The sequence below is a fragment of the Misgurnus anguillicaudatus genome, chromosome 1 (genome assembly GCF_027580225.2).
Source record: "Misgurnus anguillicaudatus chromosome 1, ASM2758022v2, whole genome shotgun sequence".
In the NCBI taxonomy this organism is placed as follows: Eukaryota; Metazoa; Chordata; class Actinopteri; order Cypriniformes; family Cobitidae; genus Misgurnus; species Misgurnus anguillicaudatus.
The window spans coordinates 20,488,768-20,510,520 of NC_073337.2; the positions used below are offsets into that span (position 1 = coordinate 20,488,768).

Genomic DNA, 21,753 nt, shown 5'->3' on the forward strand with positions numbered 1-21,753 from the left:
ACTAAAGAAATGACTGCAAACTGGACTGAAGCAGAGATCAGGAAGCTTGTCACTATCCACGCTGAAGCTGAGATCATTCATGAGCATGAAAACGGATAATTAGCAAACTTCAGACGCTGTAGGAAAAGGAGTGCAGGACTTAGGGTGCACTCATATTATCCAAACCAAACCATGCCTCAGCATGATTGTCCCTACTCTCTCAGAAGTACGCACTCGCACTGTACTTTTATCGATCCGAGCCATGGCGCGCTTTCGTCATTAGGATGCGATTGTTTTGAAAAAACAGGAAGTAAAGTGCTCTTTTAACACTGGAACCCATCGTAATGTTAAGTTAGTGTTTTTTATTCGGAGTCGTTTGGTGCGCCATGACACACAGCCCTCTCACATGTCGGCATAGTGCTTCGTTGATCTGGCACGTGTGCAGCTCGGACATTCACGTAACTCTGTTGCGTGCACCATAAGGTTTTAACAAAGGCAGATGAAGGTGAGTGGTCGTGCAATTGACGTCTCTATCTTGGACAGATCCTGCATGCATTTTCCACGTATTTTCTGTAATCTCTGGGTTAAAGGGCTTTAATCTAAAGGTTATTCATGTAACTTCAGTAGCAAACATGGCGTTACAGTTGGGAAATATGATTCATTTCAGTGAATCGGTTCAAACTGTCTTTTTCAGTGAATAGGTTCAGAGCTGTGATGAATACTGCAACTTTGATTTTTAAAAGTTATCCACTCCTGTACTGTTAATGCCCTGACTTGTTATTAAGTGAGCATTGGTTCATGATAACTACATGTAAGAGAGCTGTGGCAGCACATTTACTTGGAATGAGTGTAAAACATCTGAATGAAGATCTCCTTCCTCTGAAGAGCATGTCGATACATGAACATTCCCAAAGCTCTTCGTAAAATTTCACAAATTCTCCTACTGTTTGTTTAGTCATGTCCTATAGAGAGCTACAAAACCAGTGAAAAAAAATGTGGGTGTAACTTGTGGGCTGTTTGAGGTGCTGTTTGAGGTGCTGCTAAGTGTTTATTCTTTAATTCATTGGTTAAGGGCTGGACTGTGTGAATTTTGGTTAGGCCTAAAGCTGCAAATATTACAGTGCTTGAAAACGATATCCCACAAGGTCTCTGGTAATGGTGTTTTAGTAAACGTCTCTCATTAATTCAACCTGAACATGCAGACTCGGAGCATTCGGAGCTTTGTAGATAATTTCAGCCTGATTTAGATTTTTTTATTATGATTATGATAAAACATTCAACATTGTAATGATGTCACTGTAACATTTTACACCAAATCATGTTTTTTGTGTGTACATAAATGGGTGATTCTCACGAAATCCAGACTTAAAAGGTGTGCAGCATCAAATTTTTTAAAAAGTTCTTGAAGCCAATTATTTTTGCATTCATAAGATTAAGGTCTGAACTTACTATAACCATTATTTTAAGAGGATTTAAAACATATTTCCTATAGAATTATTTACATTTTTTTAGATTATCATTATAAAAATTTATCATTACCGCAATATGATATTACATTAAATATATGCATTTACAAACGTATGTTTTGGTAATGAGAACTAAAAAGTTGTCTAGGTACTATGTCAAACCAAATTTCAACTTTTATCTGGAGAGAAAAAATAAGAACTGCTTACCTGGTAGCCATCTAGTGTTAGTATTAGTTCCTTGAGGGCTTAAACAATGATTGAAAATTGTTGCAGAGGATGAGAAAATTGGACACATTTATATTCCTTATTATTGTCTCTACATTTACCAATGATCACCAAATACAACATGTTTCTTTACTGTAAATGTTTATACTATAACATTAGAAATGCACGATATATCGGCCGACATATCGTTATTGGCCGATAACTGCTTATTTTTAATATTATCGGTTATCGGTCTGATAGCAAAATTAGGCCGATAAATGAAAGCCGATAAATTATGGATTATTTTGGTTTGTTGAACCACTTCACTTGCTGATTGCTGGCCATGTGGAGTTTTGACTGGTGCTTTCTGTGACATAGCACGAAGATGACACGTGTTGCGGGCTTAAGAAGAGTATGCTAGTCTAGCGCAAAGACAAGATGTCCGCGGTCTGCAAGTTTTTCATTGTGAAAATAATATGAATATTTATCGGCCTATTAGATATCGGTATCGGCCAAAATTTCCATATCGGTGCATCCCTATATAACATGCTTTTTATTTTTTTAGATTTTTTAATTATAAATCTTTCCATGTCAAAGAACCCAAATCCAGTCATGGACATGTTGCGGTAATGAAATTTTTCCCCTTAAATGTGGAAAAACCAACGAAATTGGTTTGTATGATGTCATTTGAAATCATGTGCAAAATAGTACATGAAGAGATGTTTGTAACTGTATGCTTCTTATTTTGATACTCTTACTTTGCATTGACTTTTTTATCAAAATGTTTCATGACACCTCATAAGTCTAATTTCGCGTGAATCACCCAAATGTTTAATGGGTTGAATTTAGTTTCTGCATTTACCTTATAATGCTACGGGATAATAGTTTCATTCTGTAGTTGTTTGGAAGTTCCTTGTCTTTTAATTTTTCTATTTTTCTCTCGCTTTCTTAGCCAAACACTCATTCTCAAGATTCCCAAGGGGAACTGGTAATTTAATTGTTTTGCAACAAGAGTTAACTACGTTTTTAGATTTAGAAACATTTCTCAAACAATCAAGGCCTTTCCGGTTTCAACTCTCCCTATTTACATTTGATGTGTTATTTCTGGCGTGACAGAAAAACAGCCGGAATATTAGAGCATTTCGCTGCTTCCTCAGGCCGAAACCGGCAACGCCCAAGCTCACGTTTGTTGGGGCATCCCCCGGGGGCCGTCTTACTGCACCTCTGTCTGAATGACTGTTTGTGGAGTTCCAGTCTGGGACAAAGAAGATTCCAATGTGGAATTGCACAGAATTCCATATCCACCCTTCTTTTCCGCTTCAAGCTTGGGGACCGTTTGATACAAGATAGCAGGCTGACCGAATAGCCTTTGTAAATAGCCGCATTCCAGATGCAACAGAGAAGAGCGAGAAATCCTGTCCGGCTCTCTCAGGCATTGTTCCGCCCTGCTTTAATTGAACACTGCAGGAAGAGCTCACATTGCACACGATCAGAAAGTGGCAATGATTGGAAAAATTTGGACTGTATCATCATACTATCTGATTACTGCGACTTGCAGTGCATTACAAGGTATTTATATTACATAAATATGACTATCATAACTGATTGTTAGTTAATGGGTGAAGATTGTGAAAAGCTTTTTTTTCCCAGGCGTGGGATTGGCATAGATTAGTTTGTGTGAGCTTTGTTGATGCTGTGACTTTATTGTGTGGGAGGTTTTAACCGTGCGGCCAAGATATATCAAACAAGTTTCATCTCTCTTTTAAGCACACAGTTTTCTCTTCAATGTTTTGTGCTCCATTATTATGTTAGATGTTTACCTTAAAAGATACCCTGGTTATAAAACATGTATAGTTTAATAGATTAACACTGGGATTGGCAATCTGAATGTGAAAATAAAAACAGTACAAATGTCATAGTTTTAATAAACTTGAAAAAAATCGCTTTTAATCAGAGGGTGCCATTTTGTTTTTTATCACTATACATGACGTCAAATGGTTGCAATAAAACCCGTTCTTTCTACGCTACAATAATATAAACTTGATAAACAAGTCTTTAATCAATAGATAATTAAATGATGTGAAACAGAAGATGCGAGTTATAAACGCACACAGACAGCAAGTCTGGCGATATTTGGTCTGCATTTCATTAAAAATACAGTATTGTTTCAGTAACTTAAATGAAAAATATTCTCACATGAAAAATTAGAGAAGATACCATAGTACTTACTATAGTAAACCGTAGTAATATTTCACAACAACCATTACACGGCATCAATTTCAGAACACAAATAATGGCGGCCTCCATAGGTTAAAATTAGTATTACATTTTGGTGTTACAGTTTATATCAATACATTTTAGTAGTTGAAGGCAAATATAAAGTATTAAAGCATACAAGTCTTCATAGTCGGGGTGCCTTTTTAAGATTTTTTAAAAGACAAACAAGACAGTATAATTATAGTTAAAATAACAAAGGTGTGTTTTCGACAGTTTTTAGTTGAGTTAGTTGTCTTATTTCAATTTATTACACATAAAATAGCATAAACTGAATCTGTGTTATATTTGTCTGAAGTAGGGCTGGGACAACGTGTTGACGTAATCAACGAAGTCGACGCAAAAAATACGTAGACGCAAAATATGCGCGTCGATTCGTTAGATCCAAAAAGGCGGCGCCGTAAAGTAGTAGCAACGCGAGGGGCTCCAGTCCACGCCAGTTTCACAGCAAGTGTGAGCACTGCGTAAGCAACGCGTGTTTTTTTAGTGCCCATGTTAACAAGCATGCACCCTGCCGCATAAGAAGCGCGAGCTCCCGGCGCTGTTGCAGCAGTGATGCGATTGTTTAACAGAAAGAAATGAAACACACTGTTGCCAGAAGACTGCGCTTTCATTCACTCTCTGTACAGCAGTAAATGAGTCCTCATCTATCTTAACAAACTTAAGAGAAAGAGATTTAATAATGTATGTGCTTCTTAAGTCTATAATTGTGTTTATATCTGTCATTACATGGACTAGAACAGCACGGAAACAATGTGGATTAAACAAATCCAGTTAAAAAAATTACACATACCATCAAAAGGCAGATTGAAGAGGTTTTGCTCATAAATGCATGTAAAATAAAGTCATTTGAATTTGAGATTTTTATACTGTTACTGTTTATTTTGAAATTTTAAGAGCAATAAACATATATTGAAATGTATACATTCAGATATGTAAATAAACATGTATAAATTGCTATTAGTTAATTAATGGGGAGATAATCGAATCGAAGTCGAATCGGACTGTAAAATGAATCGTTAGATTAAACGATGCATCGAAAAATAATCGCTAGATTAATCGTAAAAAAATAATCGTTTATCCCAGCCCTAGTCTGAAGCAATTCGTTAAAATTGTTAAGCTTTCAGAAATTGCGGAAATTTAACTCATCAGTATCGCAGACGATTGCTAACGTAGAAAGGCGCATGAGTAAAGTCGGTTCCGTGATTAGAAGTAAATCGCCATCACCTGCTTCCAGATGAAGCGCCATTTTCTACACAGAGCCATAGTTCGGCAAAAGCAGCCAAAAAACGTGTTCATAATCGAGGAAAATCTAATCTATGTGATTTTGCCTAGCTTTTCGGTAAATTACGGCTCTGTGTAGTAAATGCCGCTCCATCTGAAAGCCTTACTTTTAATCACGGAATCGGCTTTACTGATGAAACACGCATGAGAATTGCAAACGATTTTTTGCACAGCCCTAATTTTTGCTTCAGCTGGTTAATTGGAGACGTTAAAATATTTCTTCGCTCTTATGTCTTGCCGCTTTCACAATCATAAAATTAAATTCAATATGATTTATTTGCTTAAAATAAATTAATTTTATATACTCAATTTTAAATCTGCCACAAAATTGCTGTGAATTTATCATAAATATTAGATTTATCTAAAGTACAATACACAGGCACGCATTTGATTATAAAGCATCATCGGCGCGTCTTGGTCTGCATTTGGTGGCTACTCTGTCATCTGTGTATATAGCAACAATTAATCAAACTTAATAGGATTCATTGCTTTCTGGTACAGGCCCATTTGGGATAACGTGTATGGGTTTTTAAATGCCTGTAGCAGATTATTCTCCCTTTAGAGGTGTGCTTTTTGACATTAACCATGTTGGCATTTGCTGTGAATAATGACAGAGCAGTAACCTGCGACCTCGGATGGCCTCGTTGCCCAAAACCCTGCCAAGACATTGAGTTTTGATGAAGCCAACAATATAATTATTTTACTACAGGTGTCAGGATACTGGATTATTGAAGATGCAAAAAATACCCGTTGCTAGTTGTGGATCTGAGAATATTTATATATACTCCGCTCCATATAATATATTTATATTATATGAATATATTTAGTGCCTGTTTTTTGCAATTTAATATCTGATCCATATCAACTGAAAGATATGATTGCTCTCCATTACTCAACATAATGTTTCTCATAAGCAAGAACCGCTGGCGTTTCTGCTAGACAAACACGCATTATTAACTGATCATCTTGTTGCATACACCCTGACACGTGGGGTATAAATTCGCCACTGGGTCTGACTCAGTTTGTTCAATCATCTGTTGATGTGCTCAAACAATGAAGTGTTGGTGTCTTAATCTTGTTAGAACGGTTGGAGTATTTCCCAGCCATCAGTGATTATCCAGGAACGTAGTCTGGGAGCTCATGGGAAGTGTTTGGGCTCTGCCTGATGGCTCGCTACTAAACATTTTAAATGCCGTGTGCACACATCCATTTTGAACTCGCACTTGTTCACATGGATGGGAGATTTGTAGCAACAAATTCATAGTTCTTGTTTTTATACAGCGACGTTAACAATATCATTTTCAAAAACTTGCACTTTAAGACCCATTTTCAAAACTTGTGTTTTCATGCCCCCAAAATGCCTTTTATTATTAAAATTTATTTATAAAATGCCCACATTACACAAGTGTAGTACTGCATGAATCATTATTTGTGAGCCACAGATGAGTCTCGCTTCTGTCAGAAAGGCTTTTTCTTTGCTTATGATTTATGGTACTTGCTCTTCTTTACTCTGGCTTAGGGAGTCTTGCCAGAATCTCCATGGCTTTATCCTGTCTCACTATGACAAATGATGGGCAAAATGTTTAACGTGCGTCCAGAGTATGACCGGAAGGGGCGATTAGGCCCACACTCCCCAGACTACATTGTTTCGAGCCATACGTTTCTGTCTGAACGAGCAGTGTGCTATATCTCATCCTGACACCATGTTTGATCCATTCGATCCATTTAGTTCCCAAGTGTTGCATTTAGATACCCATTGGGAACTGCATAGGTCAGGACCTCAGTCCTGGCAAAACCACAAATCTGAAAAGGTGATGGACACAACCTTGGATTGTTGCTCTTAAAGCCAATCTCTCCCTGGCCTTGGACTTGTTGAAGGCAACAGTAACTCAAGAACACAGTAATATACGGTACTGTACGATTCCAATGAATTGGAGCACTAGTGTCTACTTCTGCATGCTTATTAATGACTAAATATCTAAAACGAGTTGAGTATTCATGACTAGTAGCAGACTTATACACATTGTAAGATTTGCTTGTGTTTTGTACAGTGTGGGTTATTTGGTCATTTAAAAACCCTTCATAGCTGTGGTGAAGCCAAGGCCCATTCCTTCTTCTTTGGCACTGTGATGTCACTTTTCTCTCCCTTCCAAACTGTACGTCACAAGACGTTCCTTTATGAAACGTTTCCTTCTGCTTGAAAACTGTAATTTCAAATGCACTTCAGTGGCCATGACATCACACCTGAGGTGAAGCAGCTGTGTTCATTTAACAGCTGGGGTTGCCCGGCTTTCATTAAAGAGGCGTTCTGTAATCCTTTACGAGAGCGGGCGAGGGGGTTAATAGCTCCGGATGGCGCGATTGGGGGTCTTTTTACGCTCTCATGCAACTTGAAATAGACTATCTGGCAGTGGATGTGGCTCTTGCGTGCATCTTTGCTCCCAGTGGGGATTCATTTTGACTAATTGCTACCTCGGTACCCAAAAGAAGAGACATGAGGAACCTGAGAAGTCAGACAAAAATGGAACGGCAGTGGTGTAAAAATGGACCAACCTGAGCTGCGTACCAGGGCATTATTGATCTGGGATCAGGGTTGATGGTGTTATTCGGCTTAGCTTGAGGTCTAACTGTTTACACCTGGTATTAAGATGCTTTTTGGTCCATTGGACCACAAGGGGAAGATGCTAAATACTGGTGTAAACGGGGTGTGAAAGTTTAAAGGGGCCGTGAATTGGTCGATTTTATTGCTTTATGACGTTGATTGATGTCTACTTATGCATTTCGCGTTGTTTTTACATTCAAAAACATCAAAAGCAATAAGTAATACGCTATTTTGTAACATGGATTAGTGGCTGTCTTGAGAAATGGTTCGTTTGTAGGGGCGGGGCGCATTGAAGACCTGAACGTAAACACTCACTGCTATGATTGGACAGCTTCTTTCCCCGTCATTACATGTAGGGAAATGTTTTAAAAACATTAATGTGATAAAAATAGCAGCCGAACACAAATATGTTTGAGACACAAAAGATTCTGGGTGCTAAACATGATACACATAAATGACAATACGTATATTAAAGTAGAAACAAAACTCGACGTGACTAAATTACCGTATACAACACAGTAAGCGTGCATCCGAATCTAAACTGCGGCTAATAAATCCTTATCAATAACTTTGTATATTTCTATTGTGCTTGTGAGGTTGCTTTTACATTCACGTAATGTTAAATACCACAGTTATATGATAAAAAATAAGCTTTGTTGAGTGTTTGACCTTTCAAACGCAACTTGCCTAAATTACCGTATACAACACAGTAAACGGGCATCAGAATCTAAACTGCGGTTGATAAATCCTTCCTTATAACTAACTTTGTATATTTCTACCTTTAAATTACAGTCGTATTGTTAAGTGTTGTACCTTTATTAATCGTTTAATGTTTTTAGTAAATTAAAACAGTCAACAAACGTATTTAGACACGGATGTTACAACAGGACACATCAAGCAATCTCTTTTAACAAAGCAATAGTGAAACGCAGTAACTTAAATAAAGTAAAATGTCTTACTGTGAATTATACTGCTGTGTCATTGTTGTCAGATCCAATATAAGTGGTGCTTCTGACTGAGTCTCTCTGCAAATCCAGCATCGACTTCTTTACAAATGAATCCATGTCCACAACGTTAACAAACGCTCCCCACACGAGCTGGAACTTCTTCAAAAGCAAACTTTATCCAAGCATATTGCTAATGTTAAGTTCCAAGCCTCCGAATTGAAGTATTTAGCTTCTGTGTTGTTCCCATGGTTGTTCCCACGCGGTTCTTTCACAACCGAAAAAGCGTTTCCATGGTATCATAACAGATCACCGCGTCAAAATAAAAGTCTCTCAGAAAAAATGTATTTAAAAAGTCATTTTGGTTAAATTTGTCAATCTTTAAAGACATGTTTACTTACTGAGACACACGTGTCACGCGAAGCTGTGGGCGGGGCTACAAAAGTAGACTTGTCCTTTTGGTTATGGGGAGGTGTTTCAATTCTACTTTGACGTCATAGATTTCCGAATTTTAGACTGGAGTGTTTAGCTGGCTTGGTGCCAAAGACGGTTATATTTCAGTAGCACGGACGTTTTCAGTTCTGAAACTTGCAGGATGTTCATTTAAGTATGATGACCTCTTATATAACAAATTATCAAGTTAAAATTGAGTTTTTGATTCACCGCTCCTTTAAACATGCTTCTAGACACTTTTGGCCTTTTTTTGTAGGTCTGGATTAAGCTTGAGATTTACAGATACATCTAGTTTCTGCTTTATCTCGAGACTGGTTATTTTTTGATCATTTAGGGTGTTGAGACTTGTAGAACGCTTTGTAGTGAGTCATTGTGTGTGTGTGTATGCTGTGCAATGAGTGCTGCATCACTCTGCATTGTGTAACAAATGTCATTCAAAGTTTTTACAAATGGAAATCTGTTTGGCCACATCATGAGACACATTTGCAATACAGCTTAAAATATCCCACACATCCATGTGAAACCTGCATCATGTTTTAACCAGCCGTGACATGACAAACTTTCAATTTGGTCCACAAAATCAGCCAGTCAGAATCCATTCTGTTTAATTTACATCAGTGTTTGCTTTTGATCCAATGACTCCAAGTGTAGGGCATCAAAAATAGCCATCAAGTTACTAAAAATTACTTCTGTAAAAGGTCATCCTGGAAAGTTCCTATTTACATATTCATCATTTCATTTTTGTCAAAATAAAATAGATGGCCAATTTCATGATTTTCTTATGCCAATAAGAAGAATGAGTTGCAAAAGATGCATGAGCGATGTAATTACATTCATTAATTTATCATTCAGGCGCTGAAGTTAATGTGCGTTTATCTGTTAAACACATTCATTTTGACGTGAAGGCAGTAATCGTCTTTTTCCGCTTGTCATGGTACCAGATAGTTAAGACAAAACCTCAGATTAACATGGAAGACTAAACATGATAAGTGTAATAAAATAAATTGCTGGCTTTGTTGGACATTTTCCACAAAATCTGATGTGATTTTAAGCACCAACTAGTTGAACATTGCATGTAGTTCCTAGAATTCGTCATAGTGGCAAAACTATCTCTCTTGATGCTTATGGACTATTATCTGGATTGTTTAGTTTGATAGATACGCACGAATACTCAAAACTCCGAATGCTTTCATTTCTCAAATCATCTGGCAGAGCCCAAACCTGCAAACATCACACACTTTACGCTGGCTCACGCCGACTTTTTCCACCTCTTTGCTTGCATGCCATGAATTTGGCTGAGATGGAAACCTCTTTGAGGTTTGATATGTGAGAACTAGGGGTGTAACGGTACGCAAAAATCACGGTTCGGTGCGAACCCCGGTTTTGAAGCCACGGTTCGGTTCATTTTCGGTACAGTAAGGGGAAAATGCAAACATTAAACTGCAGGTTGTTTATTACTATTAACTTTTTTTACAATTTGTTTACACTTTTTTAAACACTTTTTTATTAAATATCACATATAAAATATATATAAAATGAAAAAATAATAAATAAAATACTACTGCAAAGTTCTTTTTTACATTATTTTATAACAGAAGGTAACTCTTTTCTTAACCTTCTCTTAAACTTTTTCTACTAAAACCTTGAACTAACAAATTCAATTCCTGAATAAATTTATGAACAATTAGCCTACATTTTTGCCACCAAAAATGTTCTGTTTTGATTTATTTTGGATTGTTTAACTCACAGAATTGAATTGGCTATGTACCATCTCTGTATAAAAATAATATTACTGCTCTATGTGTAACTGCATAGCAAGCAACATGATGATATACTTATTATACACTCATTTTGAGATTAGTGAGCTGCATACATAGCCATCTTTGATCTTTTGCACGTTTCTCCTAATCTTTGCTTGTGTCATCAATGTAAGCTGTGAGTTTACTTACGAACCCCTCCGCAGCTGAGTAACAGCTGAGTAAGCCCGGGTTACACCTCTTCTCTGTCCCGACCAGCTGATCGCATTGTGACAATGATATGATTGACGTGATATGCAGATGAAAAATCTGATCACGCATTCCTTATTCTCGCTGTCACAGAAAGCGCGTCTCATGAATGCGTAGCAACGAAAGACGCGCAACCTCTCACTCACTTTTGAAAGAACAAAGCAGCGCGTTGACACGCGTTTAACATGCGCTTTTAGATACGACACGTAAACGTTTACATCAATAATCAAACGGATATACAACTAAGTAAATAAAAATCTTTCAGCGGGCCGAATTATGTTATATGTTTGACAGAAGACTTGCGCTGAACGAGGAGACTTCCGCCACTTAATATGTTCGTGCAGAAACGCACGTATTATGTTCCGCACAGGCGCACACAAAATGCATTCGGCCTTTCGGTGCACGTGTGCACCGTGCCGAAAGCCCTGAACCGAAACGGTCCGGTTCGAATACACGTACCGTTACACCCCTAGTGAGAACCCAAACCACCTTTACACCCCTTCCTAGCACTGTTCACTTTCACAACCATCACTGCTGATTCGTACTGTCTGTTCCTCATGGACGCGGAAAGATGTTTCATTCTCGCCGACTCTTGGTGTCTATAGTCTGTCAGTTCGTGTTTACACCTAATCCTGCCTCCGGGCGAAGGACGTCACCATCTTTCCAGATAAAAATTGTAGTTCTCCATTTCTAGTTTGGATAAGTACGTTTTTGTTTGTAATCTGCTCCATCAACTCTCTGACCTTTGTTGTTCCTACAGGAATGAGCACATTTTTTTTCTTTATGTTGTTAAATCATTTGTCTTGTGACTTCAAAGTTGTATTTCTGACTGATTGAGACAGCATCATGTGAGAGTGACCGTGCTCTTTCCTCAAAAACGTTTGTTAATGTCTTTCCTTCTTCGTTTTTTTATTTTTAGTTTGGTTGTGATGCATCAAATGAATTCCGTGCACTGCTGAATATCCACTAGACTTTGGTTACATCACAGCCTTTAACTACAGTATAATAAATGCTACTTGCTAGTCAGTTATGGGTGCCTTTGGTGCCTCATTCTTGAAAGCATTTGATTGGACAAAAATGTGTTGTGCAGGATGAGTCATAAAAATTTTAGTTCCTCACAATGAGGTTAATTGTGTCTGCTTTTGTAAGTACACACGTATAAAGCTACCAGATATGGATTAAACACAATTTGATCACCAGCAAATTTCAACGCCTTAAAATAAAGAAGCCACCCCCTCACATTTTACATACTTGTTTTTGGCACTGTGCTTTGATGCACACTTACACTTGTGCTCTGTTCTGGTTTACAGTCCCTACACATGATCTGATGCCAATAGGTTTGTGTGCCAGGCTTTAGAAGTCTAACAGCAGCATGTTGCAATGCTGATATACAGACGTTTCGAGTGCACTTTTACCCCAGTGATCAGCTGAATCTAGCCCAGACAACCGACTGGGAACGTTTACAGTGCGTGATCTGTGAAATCTCGATCTCCCTTACTTTAGCACGCCAAAATATTGGTCACAGATTTGCATGCTGAAGTAACAAGGATGTTTTCCCTCACGACTTCGGTTTGCCAAGATGGTGAATCATAGTAGACGTCTTGTAAGATTACTGTATGCTCTTACTGTGGTAAAAACAAGTGCAAATCTCTTTGCAACCTAAGTTTAAGTGAGATAAGTCTACTGTTAGCATGTGATAAACAAAGCATGGCAGAGCTCTTATGTGCACACACTGTATTGCCCTGGGTGCAGTCAGCTAGTAAGATCCAGTGTTTATGGAAACAGAGGAGCAGTTTACATATCTTATCTAATGACATTTGTTTTAATATTACCAGTGAATCTCTTTCTTGGTGACGAAGTTGCACTTAGATATGCTCGGTTGGTTCATTTATCTATGCAACAGCCCTCAGAAATCCCATTGTTGACATTATGGTTCCCTGTGACGAATGAGGTGCTCAATATTAAAGTCCTTATTGGACTCACCAATACAAATTTGTCCAGCCCCGAATACATTTTTTGTCACATCCCTGGTTCTCGGGTATGGTGGTATGCAAAAAGGTGAATTATTCCAGAAAGCTGGTTATGTGTCATACCCGGCTATGTTTGAAATTGAAAATGTCTTTATTTTATTCTTCGTATGCAGTAGTTAACACTCGGTTAACCAATAGGAGGTTGATTCAACTTATTCTTATCAAGAGTTTTGGAACCGACGGGATCAGAAGGTTAATCAACTGAAAGTTCAGGGTTTCACTGATGGTAAGAAAACCTCGCTTTCTGGAATGGTGTCAACTGACCCTCATAGAGGTCCTTTGGGTCATGCTTGTCCTCAATGTTATTTTGATAGCTCAAATGGCTCAACAGGAAGTTTAGGTATTGTGCAGGGAGAATCCTGCCACCATTCACAACTTTCATTTTGGTGATGACAATACCTTCTCACCCTCTTGGTCTTCTTTCAGGATGACCTGAAGGCAAGCAAATGGAAGCCGCTTTGCACATATAAAGATAAATGCTGTTGTCAATTAAAACCCATATTTTGTCAGGCCTCTATTATCCAGTCAATCGGAAGCGTTTGCCAAAATATGGGTGGCAAAGTGGTTCAAGCATATGCTTACAATATTCCTCAAGTTCGATTGTATTATGGCAGGTGCCCAGATGATAAGTGGCTTCACTGTTTGTTTTGAAACCTTTGAGAGCAGCTACTTGATTTCACTTCATCCATCAAGTGCTAGAAACTTTATAGGAAGGAAGACAACTAAAACTGAGAAATGCCATCATTTAGTTCGAAATTGAGGTTTCTGTTGGAGGTTATTGTAAACCACGGCCTTGATGAGATATTTTTCATTTCTCTTTCATTTCTTGTCTAAAGCTTTTTATTTGCCCTTATTGGTAATAATATTATCTCATTGAATATTCTTGTGAAGGCTGTTAGCAGATGTTCTGATTTTCAGAGTCTATGACCAAGCAAAGTGCATTTAGGGTGTAAGCATCCTTCCTTTCACACATGGCACCAAGCTCTCAAACCGCATAGACAAAACTCATACATACAGCTTTGCATTTCCCACACCCACACAAGCGTGTACATGTTAATTTAAGTCCGTTGACAATTGTTCTAATTATGCGAATAATAACCATAGACCCTAAAATAGCACATTTGAAGTAACGTTGAAACATTAAAGTTTACGTCTTTATGCTAAGCACTAAAATGTATGCAGTTGCTGTATGTAATCTTTATATATGGGCCTAATTATTATTAAAAACTTGATCCGTAAAGCGTTAGTTCATCCCAGAATGAAATGAAATCCAAGAGCTTTCTAGGCCCCTTAGACAGCAACACAACTCACAACTTTCAGGCACAGAAAGGCCGTAAAAGAGTCCATGTGACTATAGTGGTTCAGTCTTCATTACATAAACCATCGAAAACACCTTTGGTGCTTAAAGTCAGTCTCCGTTGCGTTTTAACGAGAGCAGCACACATGTGTATTTTAAATGACTGCGATAGATATAGATATATACATAGATGCCCCATTAAAGGCGGAGAGCACAATTTCTGAAAAACACTTTGGAAAAGGGAGTCGGGCTGACTACCAAAACACACTTCTGGCCAATCAGCAGTAAGGGTCGTGTCTTCTAACTGACATCATTGCCTGGGTTGCGTATGTGTGGGGCCGGTCTATCAACAGAAGGTTCAGATTCTATTGGGGTAGGGGCGTGTTTGTTTAGATGATTTCAAATATAAACACTGGCTTTTAAACATTGTCCACTCCGCCTTTAATGGCTCACATCTATGCCGCGGTCAAATGAGGCATCTATGTATATATGTCAATGGATGATGCAAGATGTCAGTGTTTAAATGCATACATGAGCTGCTTTCATTAATGTTGTCTTTTATGAAAACATTTAATTTTTTTGTAGTCATTTTTATGTGAAAGTTTAGATGTTTACCTGTTCTGAAAATTCCATTACTAAAACATCAATCATGATATTTTTCTTTGTTAATAAACAAAGAGAAACCCTTACTGGAAAGAGATGGGTTCATAGTGTTGATGTCATGAATTTGTGATAAATGATGCATTTAAGCGAGGGTGTGAAACTATGGGTTCTTAAGAACTTGTGAATCAGTGATTCCCATCAAGATAAATGCAGGGTTAGTCATCACAAGCTGATTAAGTAAATCTTTTAACCAATCATTTTTCATTCCGTTAGTCTCTTATTTAATACGTTTTTTCTTAGCTTTCACTTTTATTATCAGCCAATTACCAGACAGCATTTTGTTTCAACATTAATCAACTTCTTCAACACCCTTTTCAGAGGAATCTCTTACTCCTTTTGTCACATTGACTAATTTGGCAAGACATTTGAATAAATAAAACACTTTTTTCCCACAAAACTTGTAGAGCATGGTACTAACAATGCCAAGTTCATAGGTACGATTCCTAATGGACACATGGACTGAAATAACAAATCGATACTCTAATTACACTGTTAGTTGCTTTGGATAAAAATGTTCAACAAAATGCGTAAATGTAAAATACCATATGATGGCTAGAGGTCAGAAAAGGTTTCTTGCTTAGTCAAACACAAACAAGCCTGAAGTCACTCATTTCTGAATCGACATGCTGAACTGCCCTGCGATATTTTGAGCTCAACTTGTTGTTGCTTGACTTTATACCCCAGAAGAGGCGTGGTGTGTCAAAGGGGACAGGATGAGAAATCACATATGATTTCCTGTTATAGTCCACCCTGTCATGTGTACCACACTCTTGCATAAATATATGACCATCAGAAACTGCTTGACTATACCCACCTCTATCTCCTACAGTGCTTGCAACATCAACCACAGCCCTGCAGTGTTTGTGATGCAGCACCAGGGTTGCCATTCTTAAGTGTTAACTTTTGTGACTCAAGCTCTAATTCTTATTAACAAAGTTACTAAATGTGGCAAGGTAAGGTCAGGAGTCTAAAGCCAGATTTGAAGTTACATTTATCTTATGCGCTTTTACTGATTATAAAGATTAGAATTTCTGTATGGAAGCCCAAATAGGTCATGCATAGTTTTTTCTGTCTTGGTTTTGTGACCTAAAAATGATGTCAGCGCTACAAGTTTTTCTTTTCTAAGAATAAGGGATGGAAAATAAGAATAATATATGGCTTGATGATTTTGATTAAAAGTCTTCAATGAAACTTTAAATCACTTTTACTAGTTTTACTGGCCCACACTCTAAAAAAATGTTGGGTAGTTTTTAACCCAGGGCTGGGTAACTATTGGACACATTTCTGGGTTAAAATGACTCAAATAATGGGTTGTTTTTACCCAACTGCTTATTGTTAATCAACCATTGGGTTAAAACAACTCTGTTCTTTATTTTTAACCCAGCATTAGGTTAAAAGAGACACCCGAGCTTTTGGGTTAAATTAAGGGGTGTGACGAGACACTTAATCCACAATTCGAGACGAGACACGAGATTGGGTTCACGAGACGAGACGATATTTTTACACTTTTTAAGAAACCCTCAATGATAAAATAAATGAATAAGAAACTGAAATCACATTATTTTTAAATGTTTTAACTAATCAAGGACTGGCCCTAACAATTATTTTGCTAACTGATAATGAAGTAATTTTTTTTTTTTTGGTAATAAAAATAGACCTCGCACGAGATCTCGTCACACCCCTATTAACCCAGGAAATGTTAAAATTTGACCCAACAATGGGTTAAAACAACCCAGCATAGGTTAAATTACAACTCAACGGGTTGGGTTCGTACAATGCTGGGTTGAAAATAGCCCAGCATTTTCAGAGGGCACTTTGAAATTGTTAATATTTTGTTTCATATTTGGTTTGTGAAGTTCCCTCAGGCTGATCTAATCCTAGTAAAACAAGTCTGTTTGCTGTTCACGGTGGGAAAGACTATATAACCCTCTTTCAATTATAGCTGACGTGACCATTAGATAAGTAATCTTTAAAGTGATCCCACATGCTATAGAAACTGTCCTGCCAAGCCTAATTCTAACTTTTTTTTTCATAAGAATGTAAGCTGAAAGACAATGTGCTTGAAATTGTTCTATGTTAAAGAAATAATCTTGATTTATAATTCAATTCAGCAAACACGCAGGTGCACAAACACTGTGCACGATATTGTCTTATTTTTACGATCTGCAATGTCCTTGATTGGTGTAATAAAGATGATTTTACTGAGATATCTCCTTTATACAAACACATATTGTTTTGCTTCTGTGATGTTCTATAACCCATGTTGCGGAGTATTTCTTGAGGAGCAAATGTATATGTGGAATGCGTGTCCAAAGAAATTTCCTTTTTTACTTTCTTTACCAACTGTTACCCTGTGATAAAAATCTAGTTTTTGTTGTTGTTTACATGTCTGCGTGGTGTTTGAATGTTTTAAGACAAACCATGTGCAAATTCATCATTCAACACCACTGCTAAATATTTTTCCCCATATAATTGGAGTTTTCCAAAGACAGACCCATTCCGTGGTTTTCTACGTCACAAACATGTAACCAATCATGATAGCACCACACAGCTGCTGTAGCTATACTTCTGTGATGCTCACACGTGCACACAACTCTTAACATCAGGGCCAAAAAATTATTTCTGCAAATGCTCTGTTAACGTATTAATTTTGAAACCGGATTAGCAGTTTAGTGTATGAAACTGCCGAATGTAGCATCTATTTACATATATATATATATATATTTCTATGGTGCGAAAAAGTGGAGGCAGGGACTAATTTGCATATTCATAGGTTGCAATTACTAAATGAGGCAAGGGTGTGGAGTTAAATGCAAGCTGTTTTAAGCATGAAGAATTTACTTTCACAGAAAAACCTTTACATATGCTATTATGATGCTCAAAGATGAGTTTAAAGTGATCAAATTATCGACTACAGGGGGACTTTAAAGTTCAAATCATATTGCTGTACTTATACTATACTTGTTCATTTTTATGTTTAAAGGGGGGGTTCAATGGTATTTCAAGCATTTTGACTTATTAACACAGTTATAGAGTTGTTTCCTCATGCTAAATGTAGGCAAAGTGTCAAAAAAGCAGTTGGACGTGTTACAGAGTATTTCTGTGCCAAATGCACTTCGCCAGGGTTCGTACAAGTTTCGGAAAGTTTTTTTCGATTACAGGTCCAACTGACGTTTCAGGGGTTTTCTATACGTATCACTTCTTTATATGGGCACTTCCCCTGGAAAACCCCGCCCACCCGTCAACAGCGGGAGACGCTAGAGCTTGCAAACATCTTATCACACCACTCAGCTTTGTTTAATTTCGAAACTCAACAATGGCACGAAAGATGAAGTGTGTTTTTGGATGTAAGGAGAAGAAATCCAGCCTTATGAAAACAATGGATATAGATTATTATCCGGGGTAGCAGCAGAGTTTTGCGTGTGTTAGTGTTGGGCGATATGCCCCATTTTGAGATCGTTATATCGTCTGCCTGTGAGATCGGCTATACACGATAGTATCGGTGAGGCGGGGCAGTAGTTTACTCATTTTTTTATTTGTTAATTTTTTTACTCATTATAACAAGTCACTTGATTGGTGGACAAAAAAGAACAAGAGCAACACCGTCATGACCGCAACCTTCTTAAAACTGATGCCATTAATGCGAGCGCGTCATTAAAACCCTAATCATAATTACTTAATAACTGTAAAAACTATCGTCATGACTATCGCCATGAAAGCCCGCCATTGGCGATATGTCTGAAGATCAGTGATACACGATACTATCGTCTAGCGTATGTGTTTGATGCAGTGGATTTTCCCAACTGGGTCACGAGTTGCATGCGGTAAGTAAGACTTCTGTCTTATGTTGGAAGTAGGCACGTGCATATTATATAAATGACACAAACGTGTAGTGAATCATAAGTTATAATTGTTGTATAGTGTGGCATGACTCGTACTCGCTCCACCCACGGTAGTAACTCCTCCTTCATTTTTTCGTACGTTATCGGAAAGATTCGGTAAAGCTAATCTTTCTTTTATAAATCTGATTGAACCAAAGACTCTTCGGAGATATAAAGGATGTCATACTACTCTATAGGTACTCCAGATTAACATCAGAAATGCAGAAACAGCGTGTGTTACGTGAGCTTTAAAATCTACATGGGTAGGTACAGTGAAATTGATCCTACCAACCATTTTATTTTTAGCACTTCTGGTACTTGTTGGACTTTTTTAGCTTTTGATTGAGATTGTTGTCATTGTTACTGACTGCCATTTTAGATTTAGAAGTCTCATTTAGTGATTCATGACGTCCATACCAAGTTGTTTTGGATAAAGGTCTGCCAATTGCATAATTGTTGAAGTATGAATGAAATGCATTGCAATGCATGAATGAATGTTAGGGGTGTACTGATACATTTTGGGATTTTGCTTGCTATGCTGGTGCAATTAATTATGGTGAAATGCTGCTACATCCAAAAGCCAGATGGCGCTGTCGTGCAGAAACTCAATATGCGCTGCAGAAGAAGTGCCATTACACAGGCAGCACCAGAAAATGTATAAGCATATTTATATATATCGCTGTTCTTTAAATATTTACAGGTGTTTTATGATACTAAAGAATATTTATAATGATCATGTTTGACATGTGTTTTTCAAATGCATGTTATAAACGACTCAAACTCAGTGATTGTGGATTGATAAGGACTTTCTAATGATCAAATAGCCGTAGTACATGAAAGAGTTGTGCATAATACCGCTTTTCAACACCGAACGGGTATCGGAATGTGTATCGCAAAATATCGCTACATCCCTAATGAATGTAAAAGTAGGGCTGTCAAGGTTATGAAATTTGGCTGGCGGTTAATTGCCTAATAAATCTAGGCGATTAATTGCCTGTTTTAGGGCTTTGACGATTATGACCATTAATTGTCTATTTTATTGCTTTAACATTTAATTCTCATACATTTTTTTCTTTGTTTATAAAATAATTTTCACATATTGTTGTGATTATTTAAATGAAATCTTTTGCAAGGTTTACCTGGCAGTAAATATTAATACACATACACATATTTAAAAAGTAATTTGATATGGTCTCGTTTATACAGGCACTGCAGCTCCCCTTGTGTTTTTTAGAGAGATGTGCAATCATTGCGGTGTTCTGAAATCATCACGATTAGGTCAAACAATCGCGATGAGACGATTATTTAATAATTGTGACAGCCCTATGTAACAGGTAATAAGAAATAATTGACCTCACAGACCTTCCACCTGTACATGCAGCAAGTGAATCAAGCAGAGCAGATGCATTTTCTGTCTGTGTTGAATACATGGATGCATGTCTCTTTTTTTCCATTCATATGCTGTTGTCCCGTTTTAATAGATCGTCTTGTATCATCTCATGTGAGCCTCGCTTTCTGTTTCCTGCAATTTCCTCTCTTACCGCTGCTCTTTATTAGATCGCTTCGCTTTGCCAATGTAAATAGAAAGTGCAGCGTTAGATGACAGCAATGGATTTGTTCTCCAACATCGAGCTGTTGTCCCTGATCTCTTGCTTTGAGGGAACGCAGAAGTTCTCTTCGGTCTCTTGCATGAGACGTGAGTGGTAATCGTCTCTATCTAAACGTGGTCTCACAGTCAGTCTGGCTCCAGACTCCAGGCCGTCATGCCTACTAAAACCCAGCGTGCTGGATCTGATATGGGCCTTTCACTGTAGGCTCATTTCATTCCTCTGAAGTTTCAGGCTTTAGTGGAATGTGGAGAATGATGGGAACAGATGTTTGCATTTATTGCATGTGTTTTCAAATCACAAAACATATTGTTAGTTATAGTAAACATGGCCATGTTGTTGGACGCCTGGTGACTGTCATAACCTCATTCTTGGTTAAGTATTTGGTTTTGTGGGTGGTTGTATTGCGCATGCGTGCATTTGTGAACTAGAATAAAACTGGTTATTTTGTCTGTGAATGATTTGATTACTAACTGTTGCATGAGGCAGGGGGGGTAAGACAGATCAATATGCCCAAGATACAGGGTGTGAAGCAATTCACATCTGTCCGTGAGTGTGTATGCGTCACGTTTATCTGTGATCTTTGTCAACCGCATTGTTCCACTATCTGCTTTTTCTGCAATAAAGGAAATAGCTACAAGTTTAAGCTACGCAACCACAGCCAAACACCTTTTGTGGGCGAAACAGCTTCTGCTGATTGACTTTTTGAGGGGAAAAAGCCAAATGCAAAACATTTAGCAGCTAACATTTAGCTGTGAACGTGGGGGGGGGCGTTGATGCATAACTGTAGTCAAAGGAAACTTTACAAGTTGATCTAATTAAGTCTAAAAATTAGTCTTCTAAGTGCGGTATAGGTGAAATATTTCTTTCAAACTTTCTAAATACCCTAAATTATAACTTATTTGTTACATGATCCTGTCTCTCAGCAAATGCACAGCCTTACCTTATTTTTCCCTTTTCCGCAGGTAGTTAACGGACACACTGCACAATGCGTGAATATAAATTAGTAGTCCTCGGATCAGGAGGTGTCGGCAAGTCTGCGCTGGTAAGTAAAGGGGAAGAT

At 37.8% G+C, this 21,753-nt stretch overlaps 1 protein-coding gene across 1 annotated transcript in view; it reads left to right on the forward strand.

Annotated features, from left to right (window-relative positions):
* Positions 1-21,753, forward strand: part of rap1b (RAP1B, member of RAS oncogene family) — a 65,004-nt gene that overhangs the window by 19,205 nt on the left and 24,046 nt on the right. Inside the window, exon 2 of the mRNA XM_055190130.2 lies at positions 21,656-21,735. Coding sequence (XP_055046105.1) covers positions 21,679-21,735 — 57 coding nt within the window. The 5' untranslated portion in view covers positions 21,656-21,678. The remainder of the gene's footprint in view (positions 1-21,655; positions 21,736-21,753) is intronic.